The sequence below is a fragment of the Amblyomma mixtum genome, chromosome 10 (assembly GCF_055824585.1).
Source record: "Amblyomma mixtum isolate Tamu chromosome 10, ASM5582458v1, whole genome shotgun sequence".
Lineage (NCBI taxonomy): Eukaryota > Metazoa > Arthropoda > Arachnida > Ixodida > Ixodidae > Amblyomma > Amblyomma mixtum.
Window position 1 is genome coordinate 93,922,895 of NC_143021.1, and position 19,407 is coordinate 93,942,301.

The 19,407-nt window shown below is 48.7% G+C and overlaps 1 protein-coding gene across 1 annotated transcript in view; it reads right to left on the reverse strand.

Moving 5' to 3' along the window:
• The window catches only part of LOC149326439 (uncharacterized), a 448,784-nt gene extending 429,619 nt beyond the window's left edge, over positions 1–19,165 (reverse strand). Inside the window, exon 1 of the mRNA XM_089565066.1 lies at positions 18,043–19,165. Coding sequence (XP_089421192.1) covers positions 18,043–19,144 — 1,102 coding nt within the window. The 5' untranslated portion in view covers positions 19,145–19,165. The remainder of the gene's footprint in view (positions 1–18,042) is intronic.
• Between the last annotated feature and the right edge of the window lie 242 nt (positions 19,166–19,407).

Genomic DNA, 19,407 nt, shown 5'->3' on the forward strand with positions numbered 1-19,407 from the left:
AAGCAATCCGCACAAAGCGCTGAGTGAAGTGTCTTCTCCTCCGGCGCCAGGTCCGGATTGATTCTGGCGGGCGGAATTGCACGGAATGGTGGAGCCCGGTTTTGAGGGGCTGTATCTAGGGCACACACTTGAGGCAACATAGAGAGTCATACAGGAAGGCGACAGCCGTGCCGTTGCCGAGATGCTGCAACTCATTGGCAAAATTTGCAAGGAGCCCATTACCACAGCAGTCTTGTAGGTGGACGAGCCCGCGAGCGACGGCTACTTCATTCTCGAGCAGCAGAGGTACGTTGCTAGTAGTGCTAGAATCGTTGTCGTGGAAAAAAATCATTCCTCACGAGAACGAGCACACTGGACCGGGGTGGCGCCATTACGCCGTCGTCAACAAGTCGCAGAGCATCATCATCATTAGCCTGAATATGCCCGCTGGTGGGCAAAGGCGTCTCCCAAGAATCTCCAATTAACCTGGTCCTTTCCCAGTTCCGACCACCGTATCCCCGCAAACTAAATTTCATCCGTCCGCCTGACTTTAGGCTGCCCCCTGCTGCAGTTTCCTTTTCTTGGAATTCACTCCGTTACCCTTAAGGACCAGCAGATATCTTGCCTTCGTTTTTCATGCCCTGCCCAAGCCCATTTCTTCCTCTTGATTTCGACTAGGATGTCATTAACCCGCGTTTGTTTCTTCACCCACTCCGTTCGCTTCCTGACCTCTTAGCGTGCACCTATCATTTTTCTTTCCATAGTTCGCTGTGTTGTGCTTAAGCTGAACCCTCTTTGTTAGACTCCACGTTTCTGCCCAACAGGTGAGTGCCGGTAAGATACAGGTGTTGTAAAATTTTTCTCTTAAGGGATACTGGCAAACTGCCATTCATGATCTCAGATAACCTGCCATATGCTCTGCACCAAATTCTTATTCTTCTAATTACTTTCCTCTCATTGTCGCCATCAGTGGTCACAACCTGCCCTAAGTCGGCATATTCTCTTATTACTTCCAGCACCGCGCCATCAACAGCGAACTGCTGTTCTCTTGCTAGACTGTTGAATATTACTTTGGTTTTCTGCAGCTTGATTTTTAACCCCTCCGTTCTGCTTGTCTAATTCAATGATCATGCTTTGCAGCTCGTGGCCTGATTGACTTAGCAAGGCAATGTCACAAGCGAATCGCAAATTACTTAGGTAATCTCCATTAACTCTTATCCCCAACTGTTCCCGTTTCAGGCCCCGGAATACCTCCTGTAAACAGGCGGTAAATACCATTGTCAAGATCGTGTCTCCCTGCCGGACACACTTCCTTATTCGAATTTTATTGCTGACTTTATGCTTGAGTATGGTATCTGAGCAGTCGTTATAAATATCTTCCAATATTTTCACATAACACTCTTCTGCACCCTGATTCCGCAATGCCTGAGGATTAGCCTCAACGCTTCTGCCCCATGGGTGAGTACCGGTAACATACAGCTGCTCTGTACTTTTCTCTTCAGGGATATTGGTAATCTGCATTCGTGACCTCAAAAAACCTGCCATATGCGCCCACCTCGCGGTTCCCTTGCGAGGCTGTTGAACACTACTTCGGTTTTCTGAATGTTAATTTTGATACCCACCTTTCCGCGCTGCCTACCTCAGTGTCCCTGCTCTCCAGCTCATCTCCTGGGTGACTTCGCAAGGCAATGTCTTCAGCGAATCGAAAATTTTTTAGGCATTCTCCATTAAAACTTATCCCAAAACGTTCCCAATCCAGGCCTCGGAACACGTCCTCGTAATATACAGTCAATAGCATTGGCGAGATCGGGCGTCCTTGCCTGACACCCTTTCTTACTGTAATTTTATTGCTGACTTTATTGCTGACTTCAGTCGTTAGAGATATCTTCAAGCATTTTCGTATATAACTCTTTTACACCCTGATTCCGCAATGCCTGTATGACAGCTGACTTTTTCACACTCAAATGCTTAACCGTAACGCATGAACGCTTTACATAGGAGTTGGTGAATTTCTGCTCATTTCTCAATAATCTGATTGATACTGTGAATATGGTCTATTGTCGAGTGTCCTTTACGAAACCCTGCGTGATCATCTAGTTGATTGAAATCTCAGGTTGCCGCAATTCTATTTGCGATTAACTTAGTAGATACCTTGCAGATGCCCATGGGCCGTAATAATTGACTATCATTATCAGTAAATACCTTGCAGGCGGTGGGAAGTAACTGATCAGTCTGAAAATTTTCAAGTCGTTGCCGTCGCTTTTCTTATTAATTAAGATATAGTTACCTTTCTTCGTATTTTTGTTTTTGTTTATTTCTGACCTACATTGCGCAAATCAAGGAAAAGCAAGCAAAAAGTAGTTTCGCACCTCACAATGGCCTGCTCTTCCTATACAATGTAACCTACTTAAACACTAAAACACACTATCGCACTGATTAGAACTAATATATTGTAGGTAGCATAGGAAGCATAGGTACGCTCGAGGTCATAGGGCATTGAGTCTACAGTGTGGCTAGTTCTTCTCGCCCAACCTACCTTCCATTCTTCAAGACATCGGCGGTTATCTAATCTTCACCAGCTGCTTGCACCTTTGCATTGCTCCTACGGCTTTCTTTACTTCTTCTTTACTGGCCGGATGTCCCGTTGCTCTGCACTCCTGCAACTCTCTTTAATGTTCTGATTACGTTGGGGACAGCTTAGATTTGTCTACAATTCTTCAGCTACATTAACTGTCTTCTCTATATTTCTAATGAAATTGCCTTCTTTGTCTCTTAGCGCATACATCTGCTGTGTACCTATGCCTAGTTTCCTCTTCACTGCTGTTAGGCTACCTCCGTTCTCGACAGCATGTTTTATTCCTCTATATTGAACTGTCTCATGTCGGCTACCTTGGGCTTATTTATTAACTTTCATAGCTCTACCAGTTCTGTTCTGTTCATAGGGTTAGTGGTTTCAAACTTTGGAGTTTCTATATTACACTTTTTTTCTCCTGAGATAGCTTGCCGATATGCTGTCCAACGATCCTACCGCCTGCTTCTATTGCTAACTCCGTAGTGATAACCATGACATCATCATCATCATCATCATCATCATCATTTATTTGACCCTTAAAGGCCCCTGGGAGGGGGTATTACATAAGGGGGGGGGGAGTAGTACATTTATCATGACTCACATTGGTGGGGAAAAAAAGAATTAAAAAAAGAACAAACAAGAAAACACACACACAACAAAAGCATAAAGAGAAATAAAGTCACGAAAGGGAAATGAAACCATTTATACAGCAAGATAACACATCAGACGTTCTTTAAACCTTTCTGAATCGCTTTCAATGACAACCGATTCAGGAAGCCGATTCCAGTCTTGAATAGCGGCTGGCAAAAAAGATTTGTTAAAGGCATTAGTTGATCCGTGTAAACGTTGGATGCTCATAGAGTTGAATAAACGGGATGACGTGCGCACAGGAGGGACTAGAAGGGACTCGCGTAGGTTAGGAAAATTGTGATATAATTTGTGCAATAAACATAAGCGAGAAACTTTGCGTCTAAGGGCTAGTGGGCTGATAGCGATGGATGACTTGATAGAGGTAATGCTGTGGTGAAAATCGTAATCTGAAGTAATGAAGCGTGCCGCACGATTCTGAATGGATTCAATGGTGTTAATTAAGTAAGCCTGGTGAGGAGACCAAATTGCTGATGCGTACTCAAGTTTAGTGCGAATAAAAGTCTCGCATGCTAGTTTACGGATTGATTGCGGAGACAGTGAAAGTGACCTTCTAAAAAAACCCAGTGTTTTTGATGTATCAGCAACGAGTTGAGTGATGTGTTTTTCCCACGTCAGTTTGCTGCTGATTGGACACCTAAGTACTTATATGATTCAACCTGCGAAAGGAGAGTTAATTGAAGAGAATAAGGATACGTAATATTGGAATGCTTGCGTGAAATTTGCATAAATTTGCATTTAGTGATGTTCAGCTCCATCAACCATTCGGAACACCAGTTATCTATTTTTTGTAGGTCATTTTGTAGGATAACCTGGTCGTCGTGAGAGGAAATGCGACGATATAACACACAGTCGTCAGCGAAAAGACGAATGGACGAAGATATGCCGGATGGGAGATCATTGATAAATATGAGAAAGACCAGGGGCCTAAGCACAGAACCCTGCGGCACGCCTGAAATCACTTCATGAGTTGCAGAATGATAACCGCCGATGACGGTATATTGAAACCGGTTAGTGAGGAAACAGTTAATCCATGATAGTGTGAGGGGATCAATATTGAGGCAAGAAAGTTTTGACATAAGACGTCGGTGCGGGACGCGATCGAACGCTTTTGAAAAGTCTAAAAATATGACATCGGTTTGAAATAATGATTCCAAATGCAAATGAAGGTGAGTAGTGAATTCAAAAAGTTGTGTCTCGCATGAAAGACCGGGGCGGAAGCCATGCTGCTTAGAAAAGAAAAATGAGTTATTGTGAAGGTGGCTGGCGACTTGAGAGTATATAATGCGTTCCATGAGCTTACATGCAATGCACGTTAATGAAATTGGGCGATAGTTGGACGGATTTCAGCGGTTTCCTGATTTGAATACTGGCACTACCTTGCTTAGTTTCCAGTCTTCCGGAAGCGAGCTGTCGGTTAATGACTGGGTGAATATGATTTGCAAGATCAGGCTAGAAATTATTTTAGTGGACTTCAGAATCTTCGCGGGGAGGTTGTCAGGGCCGGGGCTGGTAGAGAACTTAAGGCTGTCAATAAGTTTCTCGATTCCTTCTGCAGAAATATGAATGGGCGGCATCTGGTTGAGGTGTGAGCGAGGTAAGACCGGCGTGCTTTGAGCAGGTTCGTGAGTGAAAATGGATGAGAAGTATGAATTCATTACATTGGAGCGCTGCTCTACCGGTACCAGAGAACCGTCTTCGTTAAGCAAGGAAATGTTATGGTTTTTACTACGCGGGGGAGTAAGAACGTTCCAAAACTTTGGGGGGTTGGTGCGGAGGATGCTCAGTAGGTCTAGATAATAAAACTTTTTCTTAGAACTTTTTAAAAGCTTATTGTAATCCCTCGGAGCAGTAAAATATTTTTCCCATTTAAGAGCAGAATTTGATATTTTGGCAGCGCGGAAAAGGCGTTTTTTCTTTTGCGATAGTTTTTTCAAAGGATTGGAAAACCAAGGTTTGCCTGCGTCACCACGAATGGAAACGAGTGGTACATAGGTATGAATTAGAGATAAAAGTGTGTGTTTGAAAGCCATCCAGTTTTCGTTTACTGATCTACTGTTAGCAGATTCGCGAAAGGAAAGGTAGAACAGTTCCAACTCTTCGTTGATGCGGGTGAAATCAGCACTGTTAAAGTCGCGTATGTGTTTAATGGATGGTTGACGAACAGGTGCTTGAATGGATAGGTTGAATAACAGCATTTTATGATCACTCAGACCATCGACACACGACATAAAATCTATTAATTCTGCATCCGTGACAAAAACTAGATCAAGTGTGTTGAAATAACGAGTAGGTGTACTGACTGTTTGAATAAAGTTAAACAGAAGTATTCGATCAAGAAACGCTTTAGACAGACGGGAGGATCCAGTTAAGTTGGCCCAGTTAATATCGGGAAAATTGAAATCGCCGCAAAGTATACAATTAGCGCGGGGAAAGCGACAATTCAATTCGATCAGGACTGAATGCAATTCGTTAGTAAAAGAAATGTCACAATCAGGCGCGCGATAACAAGCAATCAGTATGTATGTGGTTCCAGAAAATGAAAAGTTAACACACAGGATTTCTTGACGGCAGCTAATATCAATAGTGAAGGAAGGCGTGCAGGACTTAATGAAGACGAGAACGCCGCCACCCTTTCGACCGAGCCTATCGCGCCTGTGAATGGTGAATGCTGTAATGTTATCAAGTAGTTCGTCGTTCCGAATGTCAGCTGTCAACCAAGTCTCTGTCAATACCGCGATATCGGTGCTGTTATCGTCTAGAATAGCTTTTATGGATTCCTTCTTGGGCATGAAACTACGTACGTTGGCAAGCAAGGTAGGCATGGCTCGACATTGAAAAACTGTCGCAGGTGTTACAAGTGGCTGCCATGGCGGCAAGAACGGGCGCCGGTACGTTCGCGATGACTGCTATGCTTTAACTTCTTGCACCGTTTCAGATTCATCATCGTAAATGTACTGTTTGCTGCCAATAATAAGTTTGTCGAAGCGCATCTTGAAGGTTGAGTTGCTCTGCTGGCCGTACGCGAAGAGTTTCCCTCGAGCTAATCTAACACGTGCAGATTGCTTGAACTTTAATATCGCCTTCATATGATAGAGCGGAATATCTGTTGTGCAGCAACATTCTGGATTACTCTACTTTCCTTCTTACCACTAACTCGTTAATGGGCTTTCGCTTCATTGATTTCTTCTGTTTTCTCTTCAGGTCTATGCTAATTCTGGACCTTACCATACTGTGATCGCTACAACGCACCTTTCCGAGCACCACCACGACCTCTGCGATGCCAGGGTGAGAGCACAGTGTAAAATATATTTCATTTTTATTCGACCATAGCGGCTCTTCCGCATCCACTTCCTGTTCTTTCTTTTGCAGGAAGAAGGCATTGATGATCAGTAAGAGTTGATTGTCCACTCTACGGCTACGCCAGTTGAAATCCTCTCTTAAGATCTCGTGGGGGGAAACTGGGTTGATGATAATTGTTGTAGGATTCTTGACGTCTCGCAGATTCGAATTGCTCAATCACATTGCTAGATGACACTTTTGGAGAGGTTAACTTTTTATAACAATTAAAAGCACAAAGGAAGATACAAGCAAGGAGAAAAGATATTTGCACTTGACTGGCTCGACGTGACGAAACCAGCCCTCGGTCCTGCCGAAACAGCTGGTTTTAAAACCTATGTCCCCGCCCTCGGTGGGGACATTAACCAATCAGGTACTGTATGAAACTCCACCCAATAACTTATCGGGGAAAGGAAAACATCGCCAGTCAGCAATTTGGAAAGGATAACATAACCAATCAATGATTGGGGAAAGAAGGTAACTCATCGCGACACCGTACACATATATGTACACTTTCTACGATCACGATTTCGGATAATTGTGCTTTCCTGCTGCGAGCTTCGCGAATACTCACTTTCCCAACGTCCGGCTGGCCCAAGTTCGAGGAAAGCAACTTCAACCCATCTGTTCCGCATCGTCGCTCTTCATGCCTGCAGCTAGCGTGGCAATATCCTGTTGACCGCGATTCAAGCTGTCAAAGCACGCTGCTGCAGACATGGCACAAAAGTCACGCACTGTGACGCGGGTCCGCCTCGCCGCAAGCACGTGCACACAGGATGCGACTAAATGAATTTGTCCCTGTCGGGAGTTTGACCTTTCCCGTAATCCTCCGCTATCCGGCGCACCCCGTATCCCGCTGGGTTGAACTCACCCCCTTCTGTGCGGTTGTGCAGAGGGCCCAAGAAAGAACGTAATCATCATTCCACTAACGCGAACCGGATGCGGCAAACGATGTACAGCACCGCGAACTTCACTGTAAGTGATTTCTATCACTGAACTCTACTAATAACTCTTCCAGGATATTCCTGGAGGCTATGTCATAGTAGCCTACCCCATAGTTTCTGGCCCCAGCTTCTTGCCAACCTTCGCACTGAAGTCACCCATTAGTACAGTGTACTGTGATTTTAAGGCGACAGCCTTTAATGCCTCATACTGTCGTGACCAAGGAATGTTAGCAAATGTGTCCGCATTTCGGCGTCAGTACTTAAAAAAAAAACTTCTGAGTCTAGGAATCGAACCAGGGCATTTAGCATTTCAAGTGGAGACGCTACCTATCCGCCACGAAGGCTTTTTTTTTCTTCAACATGGTATTTATTACAGTGATGTAATGTTCTATGTACATGAACTATATACATGCCATTATGAAAACAGTGTTAAACAATACATATTGAAAAGACATGCACTAGAAAAGGGGCAATGCAGAGCACATCACTATTAGGGAGTGCCACTCCGGTTCGTACTCAGTCTGGGCATACACGTCTCTTAGATGAACAACCATTCGACTGAAGTGATCGTTTGTAGACACAGCAGGTTCACAGTGTCCATCATGCGGGTTTTCCAGAGGCTGTGCAGTCCAATCAGAAAGAACATGTCCAGGGGTTCATCAACAAATGGCAGCGCAGTGAGATAGCGAACAGAATGTGGAGTCAGATGAATTCTTTTTTTAAATGTGCGTTGCAGGATATCCCAGAAGTGTACTGAATCTTTGCAACTGATGAAACAGTGCTCAATTGTTTCTGGTTCATCACAAAGGCGGCAATTAACGATAGACACAAAAATGCCCTTTTTCTCTAACCATGTTCTAACGGGCAACGTACCGGTGTGTAACTTCAAGAAAAAGGTCTTTTTACACGGCGAGACTGGCATCTTAAGTACTCTTTTGAGTACGTCATGCCCCGGTAAACCAATATACAGAGGCGGTACATGGGCGGAGGGAAGAGAATACTAATCATACAATTATACAACTTTTTCCTCGACACTAAAAAAAGGAACTCAGGAGAAAAACGAACAAGTAGGAAACGGACAGCCAAATACACCTCTTGCATTATTCCCCACAAACACGGATGGTCACAAACATTGGAAGACACAATGAGGTTGCGTAAAACGAACTAAATTTGTTTGCAGGAATAAACGTACTATTGGGTGTGTATTGTCACGGAAAAACATGAAACGTGACACTATCTGTCGGACATACAGGTGAACTAGACCAAGGCCGCCAGCGCTTACAGGCCAAAAAAGGTTATCACGCCTCATGGATTCAAAAGGCGAATCCCACACAAAAGTACCGAAAACCCTGTGAAAACGCTGGATAGGAAGTCTTGCGCAATGAATAATTTGCAGTACATAATATATTGTTACGCGGCGGCCAGCCGAAGAATGAGACGTGGTGAACCATGGCTATGAGATGATTTAATGGCCGCTGGCCTAGCACGGGCGCTCCGTCCCGCGCCACTGCCAGCTTCGTCTTCGTCACACTACCCGGGGCCTCCGAGCGATCGTCCCGATCGGTGACGAACAGACGGCGAAATGGCGATGGTCTTGAGTGAAGGATCGAACAATATGTAGAAGATGGTGCAGTGCTGGCCGCCACGATGAGAAAGATGAGAGAATGAGTCCTGGTCCACGAAGCATCCGGGCCGTAGGGTGCCAGGAGCTGACGGCCGAGGTCTCTGGACGCACCGAACGGCAGAGGCAGGGGGACGGTGTCTTCACGTTTGGGTCAGTGGGGTCTTGGGTCGGTGGGGTCTTGGGTCTTGGGTCGTCGTGTAGTGTGGTCCGGGCGGGGGACGGGGCTGGGGTGAGCGTCGAGGTCGGTTCAGGTCGGGCGGGCTGGGGCACGGCCGTGCGGCGCTGACCAGGTACTCACGGCCGACGTCCACGGCAGGCCCAGAACGCCGAAGCTCCGTGACCAGGATGGCGATGAAGGGACCCCAGCACCTCACACCAAATGTTACGCGGCGGCCAGCCGAAGAATGAGACGTGGTGAACCATGGCTATGAGATGATTTAATGGCCGCTGGCCTAGCACGGGCGCTCCGTCCCGCGCCACTGCCAGCTTCGTCTTCGTCACAATATTTTAGTGGCGAGAAACAGATTACAGGCGGTCGCCCTGCCAAAAATTGAGAGGCCATGGGGGCAAACGTTTGAGCATAGCGCTGAAGAGTTGACACGCGGTCTTTCCAATGATGTGCGCTATGCTTATAGGCACTCAAAGGGACGCCAAGGTACTTTGGTGGCCTGCATGTCCATGTTATACCAGCATATTCAGCAGGTGTCGAACCCCAGCTACCAAACCAAAGACCGCAACTCTTAGAGCGATTAATCCGACTTCCTGACACCCAACCAAAGTCCTCCGTTAAACGAATAACATCATCGATGCTTGGCTTATCAATACAAAAAAAAACGCAAGGTCATCTGCATAAGCCAATACATTCAGTTCGTGGCCCATTATTCGGAAACCATTGGCAGCTCTACTGTTTATAACACTTATGCTAAGTGGCTCAAAGTATAATGCGAACAGGAGCGGAGACAGTGGGCACCCTTGTTTCACCGAAGACTGAATTGGGACTGGTTGCGAGAGACAGCCATTAACAATCAAGCGCGTGGTACAGGATTTGTAACAAAGGCGTATGCCAGTAGAAAGTATTGAACCGAGATTGACGTGATTTAAAAGTGCAAAAAGAAATGAATGGCACACACGATGAAATGCCTTTGTCAGGTCAATTTGCAGCATTGCTACTTGTTCTTGAGCGTCACTGCAATACTGCAACACCGTACGTGCTACATGGAGGTTAGACTGTATTGATCGTCCCTGCAAGCCACATGTTTGATGAGGCCCAATAAAAGTAGACATTGCAAGCTGCAGCCGATTTGACAGTACCTTAGCAAAAATCTTATAATCTACATTAGAAAGCGTGATTGGTCTGTAACCATCTACAAATCGAAGTTTTTCCTTATCCTCGGTTTTTGGTATAAAGACAATATGACTTTTCGTAAATGACTGAGGCAGAAATTCAACATCAATACTTGTCTCAAAAATTTGGAGCAGGACAGGGGCTAGAACGGATTTAAATGCCTTGTGAAATTCTCCTGAGATGCCGTCCGGCACCGGGGTTTTCGAAAGCGGCAATTTATCAATTGCATCTTGCAATTCACCCAAGCTTAAAGAGCCACTTATTGCCTTGCACTCATCCTCATTGAGTGGGTTAATCATGGACACCAATCGCGCTATATGATTATCATCAGCAGTGCTAGATGTGGCAGCAAACAGAGAGCTATAGCGGTTTTCAAACTCGGTAACTATGACATCTGTACTTGTGACCAGGGCACCACCACAGTAGAGCTCAGAAATTCGCTTGGCAGCCACGTGGCGACGCTCATCTAGCAAGGCCTGTTTAGTAGGCTCCTCAGAGTGCAGAGCACGGTTGCTGCGGGATCCTACACGGGCCGCACGATAGCGTTCTTCATCAAACTTCTGAAGGTTGCACTTAACAGCACCAATTTACTCTGTGTACAAGCCAGGAGCCTCAAATTCAAGCGCATGCAGATTATAAAGACTCTGAAGTAACCGTTTCTCCTCACCATGCTTAAGATAAGACTTCACGGAGCCGATCTCAATAGCTATGCTACGAACTTCTAGCTTAAACATCTCCCAAGCTGCAAATAATGGGACATCCATGACCAAGCAAGATTCCAAAGCTGTCATCACTCGCTGCTGAAAACGCTCAACATTTAGAAGCTCGGAATTAAGCTTCTACAGTTCCCACTGCGGCTGAAATTTGGGACGGGCGCATTCTCCAATCCGCGCAATGACCATAGCATGATCTGAGAAAGAAACAGGCTTGACATCACATGAAATGTGCCGTTTAAGGAGATCTACGGAAATGTAAATGCAAACAAGGCGTAAATGTTAGGCTCCTCTAATCTATGTGAAGGCAGATGACAAGGCTCAGGGTTTGGGTATGAATAAAGACGCGTCTAGTGAATGCATGGGCTTCCTAAATAAAATAAAAACCTAAAGAATGAAAAATAAAACAAACATAAATATACAGTAAAAATAAAAATAAAACACACAAAACCAAAAATAATATATGAGAACCAAAAAAAAAACAAAGTGCGCCAGAAAACCGTTTCCCCTTGTAGCCGATCGCACGTGGTGTTAAACTGCAACACACGCTCGTTGTTGAGCTCTGTTCGAGTGGCGTATACAACACACAGTTGCTCAGTGCATTGCGCATCATCGTCATCACCAAAAAATTCAGGGGCCACTTTGACTGTCTAAAGTGCGTAGAGGCGAAAGCGTTTTCCGAACCACTTTGACTGCTTCTGTGGCACTGGTGGCGTCACATATAATTAAGTAGTAATTAGTAAGTGAAGACATATCACTAATTAATGGTTAATTATTGATCAATGCCTGAATACTAATTGACTGCTAATTAATGACGCTTAAGCTTCGCCTTTAGGAGTGGAACGCGACAGCGTGTTGTAGCGCTGCCACGGAGTCCACGGAACGCCACCACCCGTTCGGCGCGATGCCTTGCCCTTTGAACTCAAAAGAAATGGCGCAGTAATTCTCTGTCAGCTCGGTGGACACCTGAACCGCACCGTAGAGGAAGGGAGGAAGTGGGAGTGAAAGAAGACAAAGAGGGCCCGTAATGAAGGAAATGAAAATTGTATTTGAGGAAAGGAAATTACGCAGTAACTGTCTCACATATCTCGGTGAACACCCGTCGAAATTCAGGGGGCACTTTTTTGACCTAAAGTGTGGTCACTGATGTGTGGTTCGGATGTTACGCTTCGCCTCTAGGAGTGAACGCGACAGCGTCTTGCAACGCTGCCAGGGTGTCCGTAGAACGCCATCGCCCATTCGGTTCTACGCCTCGCTCGTCGGTAAATTGGTTTTTGAGGAAAGGAAATGTATCTGTCTCTCATATCTCGGTGGACACAACCTCTCCGGAAGGGAAGGGAGGAGGAGAGAGTGAGCGAAGACACCGTATTCACTAGACGCGCCTTTGTTCATTCCAAACCATCGAGCCGGCATGGCGGAGTGGATAGCATGCTCGTCTCGCACGCCGAAGACCGGGGTTCGATTCCCGAGCTCGACCAATTTCCTACTCCGTTTTATCTAATTGTATGGTCTGACTACGAAAGTTAATTAGGCTAATTGGGTAATTAAGCAGTTAACTAAGCTCAGTCACACTTACTTGGAGCGTCACTATACGATCCCTTCAATTGGTTCCATGGTTACTAGGCAAAGTACAATTGGCCCCGTTTGAAATTCGCGCACTATGACGTCACGGCCATTTCGACCAATTGAAAAGCGTGACATTTTCTGTCGACAACTGCTACTTACAACGATGAGGCATTAAAGGCTGTCGCCTTAAATACTATGCGGTTTCGAAAAGAACTGGGAGATATGTGAGGAGATACCAGCTGCGTGTTGTGTTCTCCGTCATTCAGTTTCGATTTGTGTACAAAACGGCTGCCATCTGAAAATCTTCCTGAATTACATCTTCTGGCTATTCATGTTAAAAATAATCAGCAATAAAAGCATCCCAAACAGAGGACCTTTGTCTTTTTTCCAAAAGAGTGTGCTGAAAATAAAGAAACTTTTGGAACTGTAAACTCCTACACATGCGTCTAAAGGGTGCGTCTAAAGGGGACCTGAGTATATTTCAAGATCAAAACTTTACAAAGCCGTGCTCAAACTTTGCTTTATTTATTATCCTTATCGTCTTTAAAATGTTTAGTTTGCTTTACTTAACGCAGGTATTTACGGGGACAATCAGCTTTTCGCTTTGCCAGCGCATGTTTTTTTTTTAATTTTACAGGTGCAAACGGATTTTTAAACTAATAATCGTTCCTTTTAAAAGCTAGAGCATACAAAGGAGGCATCTATGACGCAGGATAAAGAAAAAAATACCTTGCAAACGTTGGCACGCAACTAAGGGCTTAAAACTGAAGACTTGAGTGCTCTCAATCTGCAACCAACAGCTTGCGACGCTGCAGTCTGCGACGCTTCAAATATTTTTCACTGACAGCTGGCAGTAGCTCGTATGCAAAAAAAAAAAATATTGGAGGCGCAGAAATTTCCTCAGTTTCGGTGGATGCTTCAGCCCAGGGTTTCGATAAATAAGCAGCAGCTAGGAAAAAATGTCAGAGACAAGCGCTCTTGTTGCTGAGTAAGGCTCCTGCGACCACCTATTTTTATTACATCCTGGCATTGGAATTTACAAAAACATTGCAGCACAAACTTCTGTGGATGGTCTAAGTTTTGGTGCGCTGCGGACCAAATAGTAATAAAAATAATCATTGAATTAGACACGAGAAAGGATAGAACTACGTGTTGTTAGTAGTAGTAGTAGAAGACGTTTATTCGGCCAAAATTTACAGGCCGAGCATATCGACCGCCTGGACGACCAGAAGTCGCTGTTCTTCCTCCCCTTCAGCGCCAAGCCAGTCGAGCCAGGTGGTGATGGATAAAGAAGGTGGGGGGTTGGAACCCGACTGCTGAGCAGCCGGGCAATAGAAGAGGCAATGGGCAAGGTCCGCATAGATACAGGGGCAGTTGGGACAGGAAGGGTCCGATCGATAGCGATAGAGAAAGAGGCGAGACGGGGTGATGATTGCATTCATTTGAACGTGCCGAAGAAGGCGAGCCTCCGACACTGTGAGTGATGGATGACGGGGAGGGTAAAGGGGTTTGTCGAGGCGGAGCTCGAGGTAGACTTCTTTTATGGTGCGGCGAAGGGTGAGTCTCCCACCGTCCTCCGAGGGCTTGGGCCAGGGGATCAACGGTGCCCGGAAAAGTGTGTCACGGGCGAGCTGATGAGCCAGCTCATTGCCGTCAATCCCTGAATGCCCAGGGACCTAGCGGAGGAAAACGATGGAAGGCTGCAAAGAGGAGACCGCTCGTTCGACCTCCTGTTGAAGAGAAGGGGTTAGGGTGCGTTTCTGTATGTTGTGTATAGCGGCTTGTGAGTATGAATAGACTGTGTACTCTTGAAGAGAGGGAAGGAGGGCAAATGACTGGAGGGCATGCGCAATGGCGAGGACCTCGAGGGACAATGCATCCGGAGGGCGTAGGAACGGCCCGCTGGTGTGAGTTTCAGGAGCGGGGAGGTGGGGTGGTATAGGGCGTAGCCGCAGGAACCTCGAGGAGCCACGAAGGAGGCATCCGTGTAAGCTACACCCTGGGTATCAAAGAGAGGGGAATGGTGCTGTGCGGCCGCATGACGACGGCCGGCGTGCAGAACGGGGGACATGTTGGACGGAAGGGGGAGGATCCGAAGATTGGGAGCCGGGGTGGGAATAGGAGAGGTAAACGGGGCGCAGGGAATGGGCGAGATACCCGCTTGAGTCAGTAACCACTGACCCTGACGGGTAAGGGAAAGCCGGGCAATCTGCGAGTCATGATGGAGAGAGAGCAGAGAACGGAGAGGATGAAAGAGGCCTGTTGCAAAGATCTTTGCAGTAGAGGTAGTGATAGGGAGGTTGAGAGCTGCCTTGTAGAGGCCCACAAGGGCAGTCTCAAGAGCGTTAAGTTGAGTCTGATTGAAGGAAACGTAGGGTGCAAAGTACAAGACCTTGTTGAGGGCCAGCGCGTGGGCAACTCGGCACGCATAAGCCTCGTGGAGACCTGAGCGCCGAGTGACCACGCGCCGCAGGAGGTGAGTTACGGAGCGGCAGGTGGTGACAGCACGGTGGAGGGCTTGCACGTTCTTGGCTGCATGCAAAGGAAAGCCAAGAACTTTGCACTGCGTGACGACAGGAATGGGAGAGCCAGAAAGGTGGAGAGAGACGAATTGGTTGCGTGAGCGCTGGTATGAGGAATGGTTGAGGAGAAGGAGCTCGGATTTTTCAGGAGCAGGAGAGAGGCCAGCAGTGGTGAGAAAGGAGTCGATGAGATCTAGGCCACGTTGCAGGGTGTCCTGTACGTGACCGGGAGAGCCAGACGAACACCAGAGAGTGATGTCATCGGCGTAAAATATATGATGCAGGTCGGGAATTTCAGCTAGCTGGGAGGCGAGAGGGGCCATAGCAAGATTGAAAAGGGTAGGAGAGAGAACAGCACCTTGAGGAGTGCCTCGGGTGAGGTTGTGGGGGTCGGACAGATAGGTGTCCACTCGAAAGCGAGCGACACGTTTAGAGAGGAATGAGCGGATATAACAGTACATGCGGGAGCCACAGTCTAGGGAGGAGAGTTGGGAAAGGATGTGTTCGTGGCAAACACCGTCGAAGGCCTTGCGAACATCGACGGTCACAAGTGCGTGAATTTGAGTGGGGGTAGGTGACAGAAACGTGTGCTGGAGAACTAGAAACATGTCCTGTGCACAGACGTGGCGTCGGAAGCCGATGAGAGAATGAGGGAAGAACTCCCTCGCCTCGAGAAAATTAGAGAGGCGAGTCAGGGCCATTCGCTCAAGGGTCTTACCAACACATGATGTCAGGGAGATTGGGCGGAGGTTAGAGGGAGAGGGAGGCTTGCCCGGCTTTGGAATCATAGAAATGAGGGAGGAGGTCCAGGAGCTGGGCAGGCAGCCGCTGTCCCATGCATCATTGTAGGTTTTAAGGAGGAATTCTTTGGCGCAGTCAGGAAGGTTGCCAAGTGTGGTGTATGTAATGGCATCCTCACCGGGAGCCGAGCGTGTAGCATTAGCAGCCAGAGCCGATTCGAGCTCCCGGAGACTGAAGGATTGGTCCAGATCGGGGTTAGGTCCACCGCAGTACACCGGGTAGGAGGGTGCCAGAGGGGGCGGGAGATAGAGAGAGGCGAGCTGATCACAAACATCGGAGGGAGTTCCTTGAGTGAGGGCTTTAGCTAGAGTGGGAGCAAGGGCAGGCTTATTGCCAAGGAGGGATTTGAACAGAGACCATGTGGATCGCGAGTGCAATGCAGAGTCAAGACGGTCACAAAGAGCACTCCAACGAGAGTGCTCGAGTGAGGCGCAGTGGGCGACGATCTCGGCCCGCAGAGCAGTGATCCGGGAAGAACGTTGGGCATTGTGGGGTTGGCAGCGGAAGGAGCGTTGAAGACGTTTACGGCGACGCCATAAACGGAGTAGGTGAGGATCTGGGTCTGGGACTGGGTGACAAGAGCGAACACGACGGCTACTGGACGTGAGCGCTGCAGTGATGCGCGACGTCCAGTCGTCGTAGGATTGAAAGGAGTCAGAGGAGAGATTAGCGCGGAAGGCGTGCCAGTCAGTATGAGTGACCGGATGACTTCGAGGGATGTGGGAAAGAGAGGTGGAAATGTGGACAAGATAGTGGTCACTGAGAAGAGTTTCGGCTGTCACTTGCCAGTGAAATGAAAGCGAACCCCGAGAGAAAGTGAGATCGGGTGTCGTGGGACGCTGTGAGGCAGTGCCCGCTCGAGTAGGGGAGCCAGGAGTATTGAGAAGGGTGAGGTGGCGTTCCTGGGCCAGACAGTGGAGGAGGCGGCCGGGTTTGAGGGTAGCCCAGAGTGTGTGAGGGGCATTAAAGTCACCACCAAAGAGGAGATGGGAGTTAGAAGGAAGAGAGTGAAGGAACTTGCCCAGGGCGGAAAATAAAGAGGAGGTAACAGGGGGGTTGTAGAAAGACAAAAGGGCGAGTGAGACGCAGGAAGAAGGGTGGTAATAGACCACACCAACTAAATATTTAAGAAGGACGGAGGGGATATCAAGTGGCTCCACGAGCACGTCGCTACGTACATAAATAGACGCAAGTGGTGTGGCCGTAGCGGCATGGTAGGCGCGGTAGCCTGGGACAGTGCGGGCCGTCCGGGTCTCCTGGAGAAGGAGAAAATGGGGCAGGGAGGGGCGGGCGAGTAGATACTGGTGGAGGGGGGTCTTATTATGGCACAGATTTCGGCAGTTCCACTGCACAACCTCGAGGTCCTCGCCAAAAGCCGTGAGGGTACGCGTTCCTTCTTTTTGGCCGGGGGCCGTGACTCATGCAGGGATTGGAGCGTAGAAGTGAAGGATTCTAATTGTTTGGATTGTGCTTGGAGGGTGGTAAGAATCTGCAGAACCGATGTCTCTAGCTGAACCAAGCGAGTGTGGTGTGCCTGTGTGGTGGTTTCGAGATCAGCCAAAGGGGCGACCTGGGCGTTGGAGGAGGGAGTGGTGAGTGTGGCAAGGTGCTCATTTAGCTTGGTAAGCTGGCAGGTAAGAGAGGAGGTGGTTGTCTGGAGGGTTTGGGTCAAGGCGTGGATCTGTTGTTGCAGGTCGTGGGAAATTCGCTGTTGCTCTCGCTGCTGGCGTTCCAGCATAGCGAGCCGGAGGTCGAAGGAGCGGCTCTCGTCAGTCAGGGATGGAGAGGGTGGTGCAGTGGAAGAGACGCTGGAAAGGGACGCTGGAACCGAGGAGCCTTTAACTTTGGCGGCGTAGGAGCCTGGTGGTGACGTGACCGGAGCTGACGGAGGTTCATGATTAGAGGAGGAGGAAGACGGGGTGGGTTGCGTGGCCCGGCGCAAAGCTAGGCGTCGTAGGTACGCAGCTTTGGCACACTCGCGTTGTTTACCGAGGAGAAAGGGGCAAGTGGGGTCGAGGGAGGAGTGGGTGTTTACCTGGCAATGAACGCACCAGGGCTGGGCACATACATGAGCGGAAGGGTCGGCGGGTAGAGGAGCAGCACAGCGACGGCACTTTGCCGGAACGCTGTGCTGTGGACACTGGTGGGCGCGGTGTCCAAGAGCGAGACAACGGGTGCAGGTGGGAGGCTTAGGCTTATGGGGACGGCACCGGAAGGCAACGCGTTTGAAATACACAAATTGGGGGATTACGGTTCCAGCGAAAGTTATGAGCACCGACTGAGTGGTGCCCATCATACGAGCAGCAAGAATATCGGTTTTGAATGATTCGATATCATGCATGAGGTCATCAGGGGTGAAGTGGCCACCGACGTTATGGATGACGCCGAGGCATGAGATGGGAGGATTAGGGGCATATGTTTTAATGGTGATAGGCTTACCGTGAAGCTCAAGATGCGTGATAGAAAGCAGGAGGTGGGCGGTGAGAGGGGAATGAGTTTTTAAAAAGACGAGGCTTTGGGCTGGCTTGGCCTGAAGGGTAATCTCCGCACTGCTCTCGGAGGACAGTTGTGCAGCGGAGACGACTGCGGCGAGGACGTCGTAGAGCGGTATCTTGGGGTTGGGGGTGCCAGGGGGAAGCTGGATGCCAACTGTGATGAGCTCGGTGCGTGGCCGGGTGGCGGAGGCAGGCTTACGGCAGGCACCGATGGTGGTCCAGCCGACCTTAGGGGCCGGAATGAGATGGCCGTCGACCGGGGACGCCGTAAGGTCCATGTCTGCTGTGTCGTCAGCCTGAGCCGCAGTCTGCGACGCAGGTACCAAGGCGCTGGACTTGCTGTCAGCGGGAAGTGTGGTCCGAGTAGGTGCGGCGGCACTGGCGGCGGCGACGAACGCAGTCGACTGCGATGCGTCTGTGGGCCCGAAGCTCTTGGCTTCCCTTAATGCGTGGAGTTGGCCAGCAGTGGACGCCGCGGCGGTGACGAACGCTGCCGGCTGCGTTGCGGCTGTCGATTCGGAGCTCCCAGCGTCGGTGAACGCGACGGGAATGGGCGCGGTGGTGTGGCCGGTGTTGAACGCAGCCGGTTGAGACATGGCTGTAAGCGTGGTTGGAGTAGGCCCTGCGGCGGCCGCGTCGGAAGAAGTTGACACCGGCGAGGTATGGGTGGGTCTCGGCTTCAGGGGCTTGGTGAGACGCTGCATGCCAGAGGTGCAGGCGCGGCGCGTTAGGGTTAATGAGGCGCCGCGCCGCAGCAGATTTTTGGAGGCGCTTGGAGCGCCAGCTCGACAGCGGGCCGTGATGCGAATGGTGTCCTCGTGGTGCGGATGTCTTCCTGACGCGATGGAGTGTAAATCCA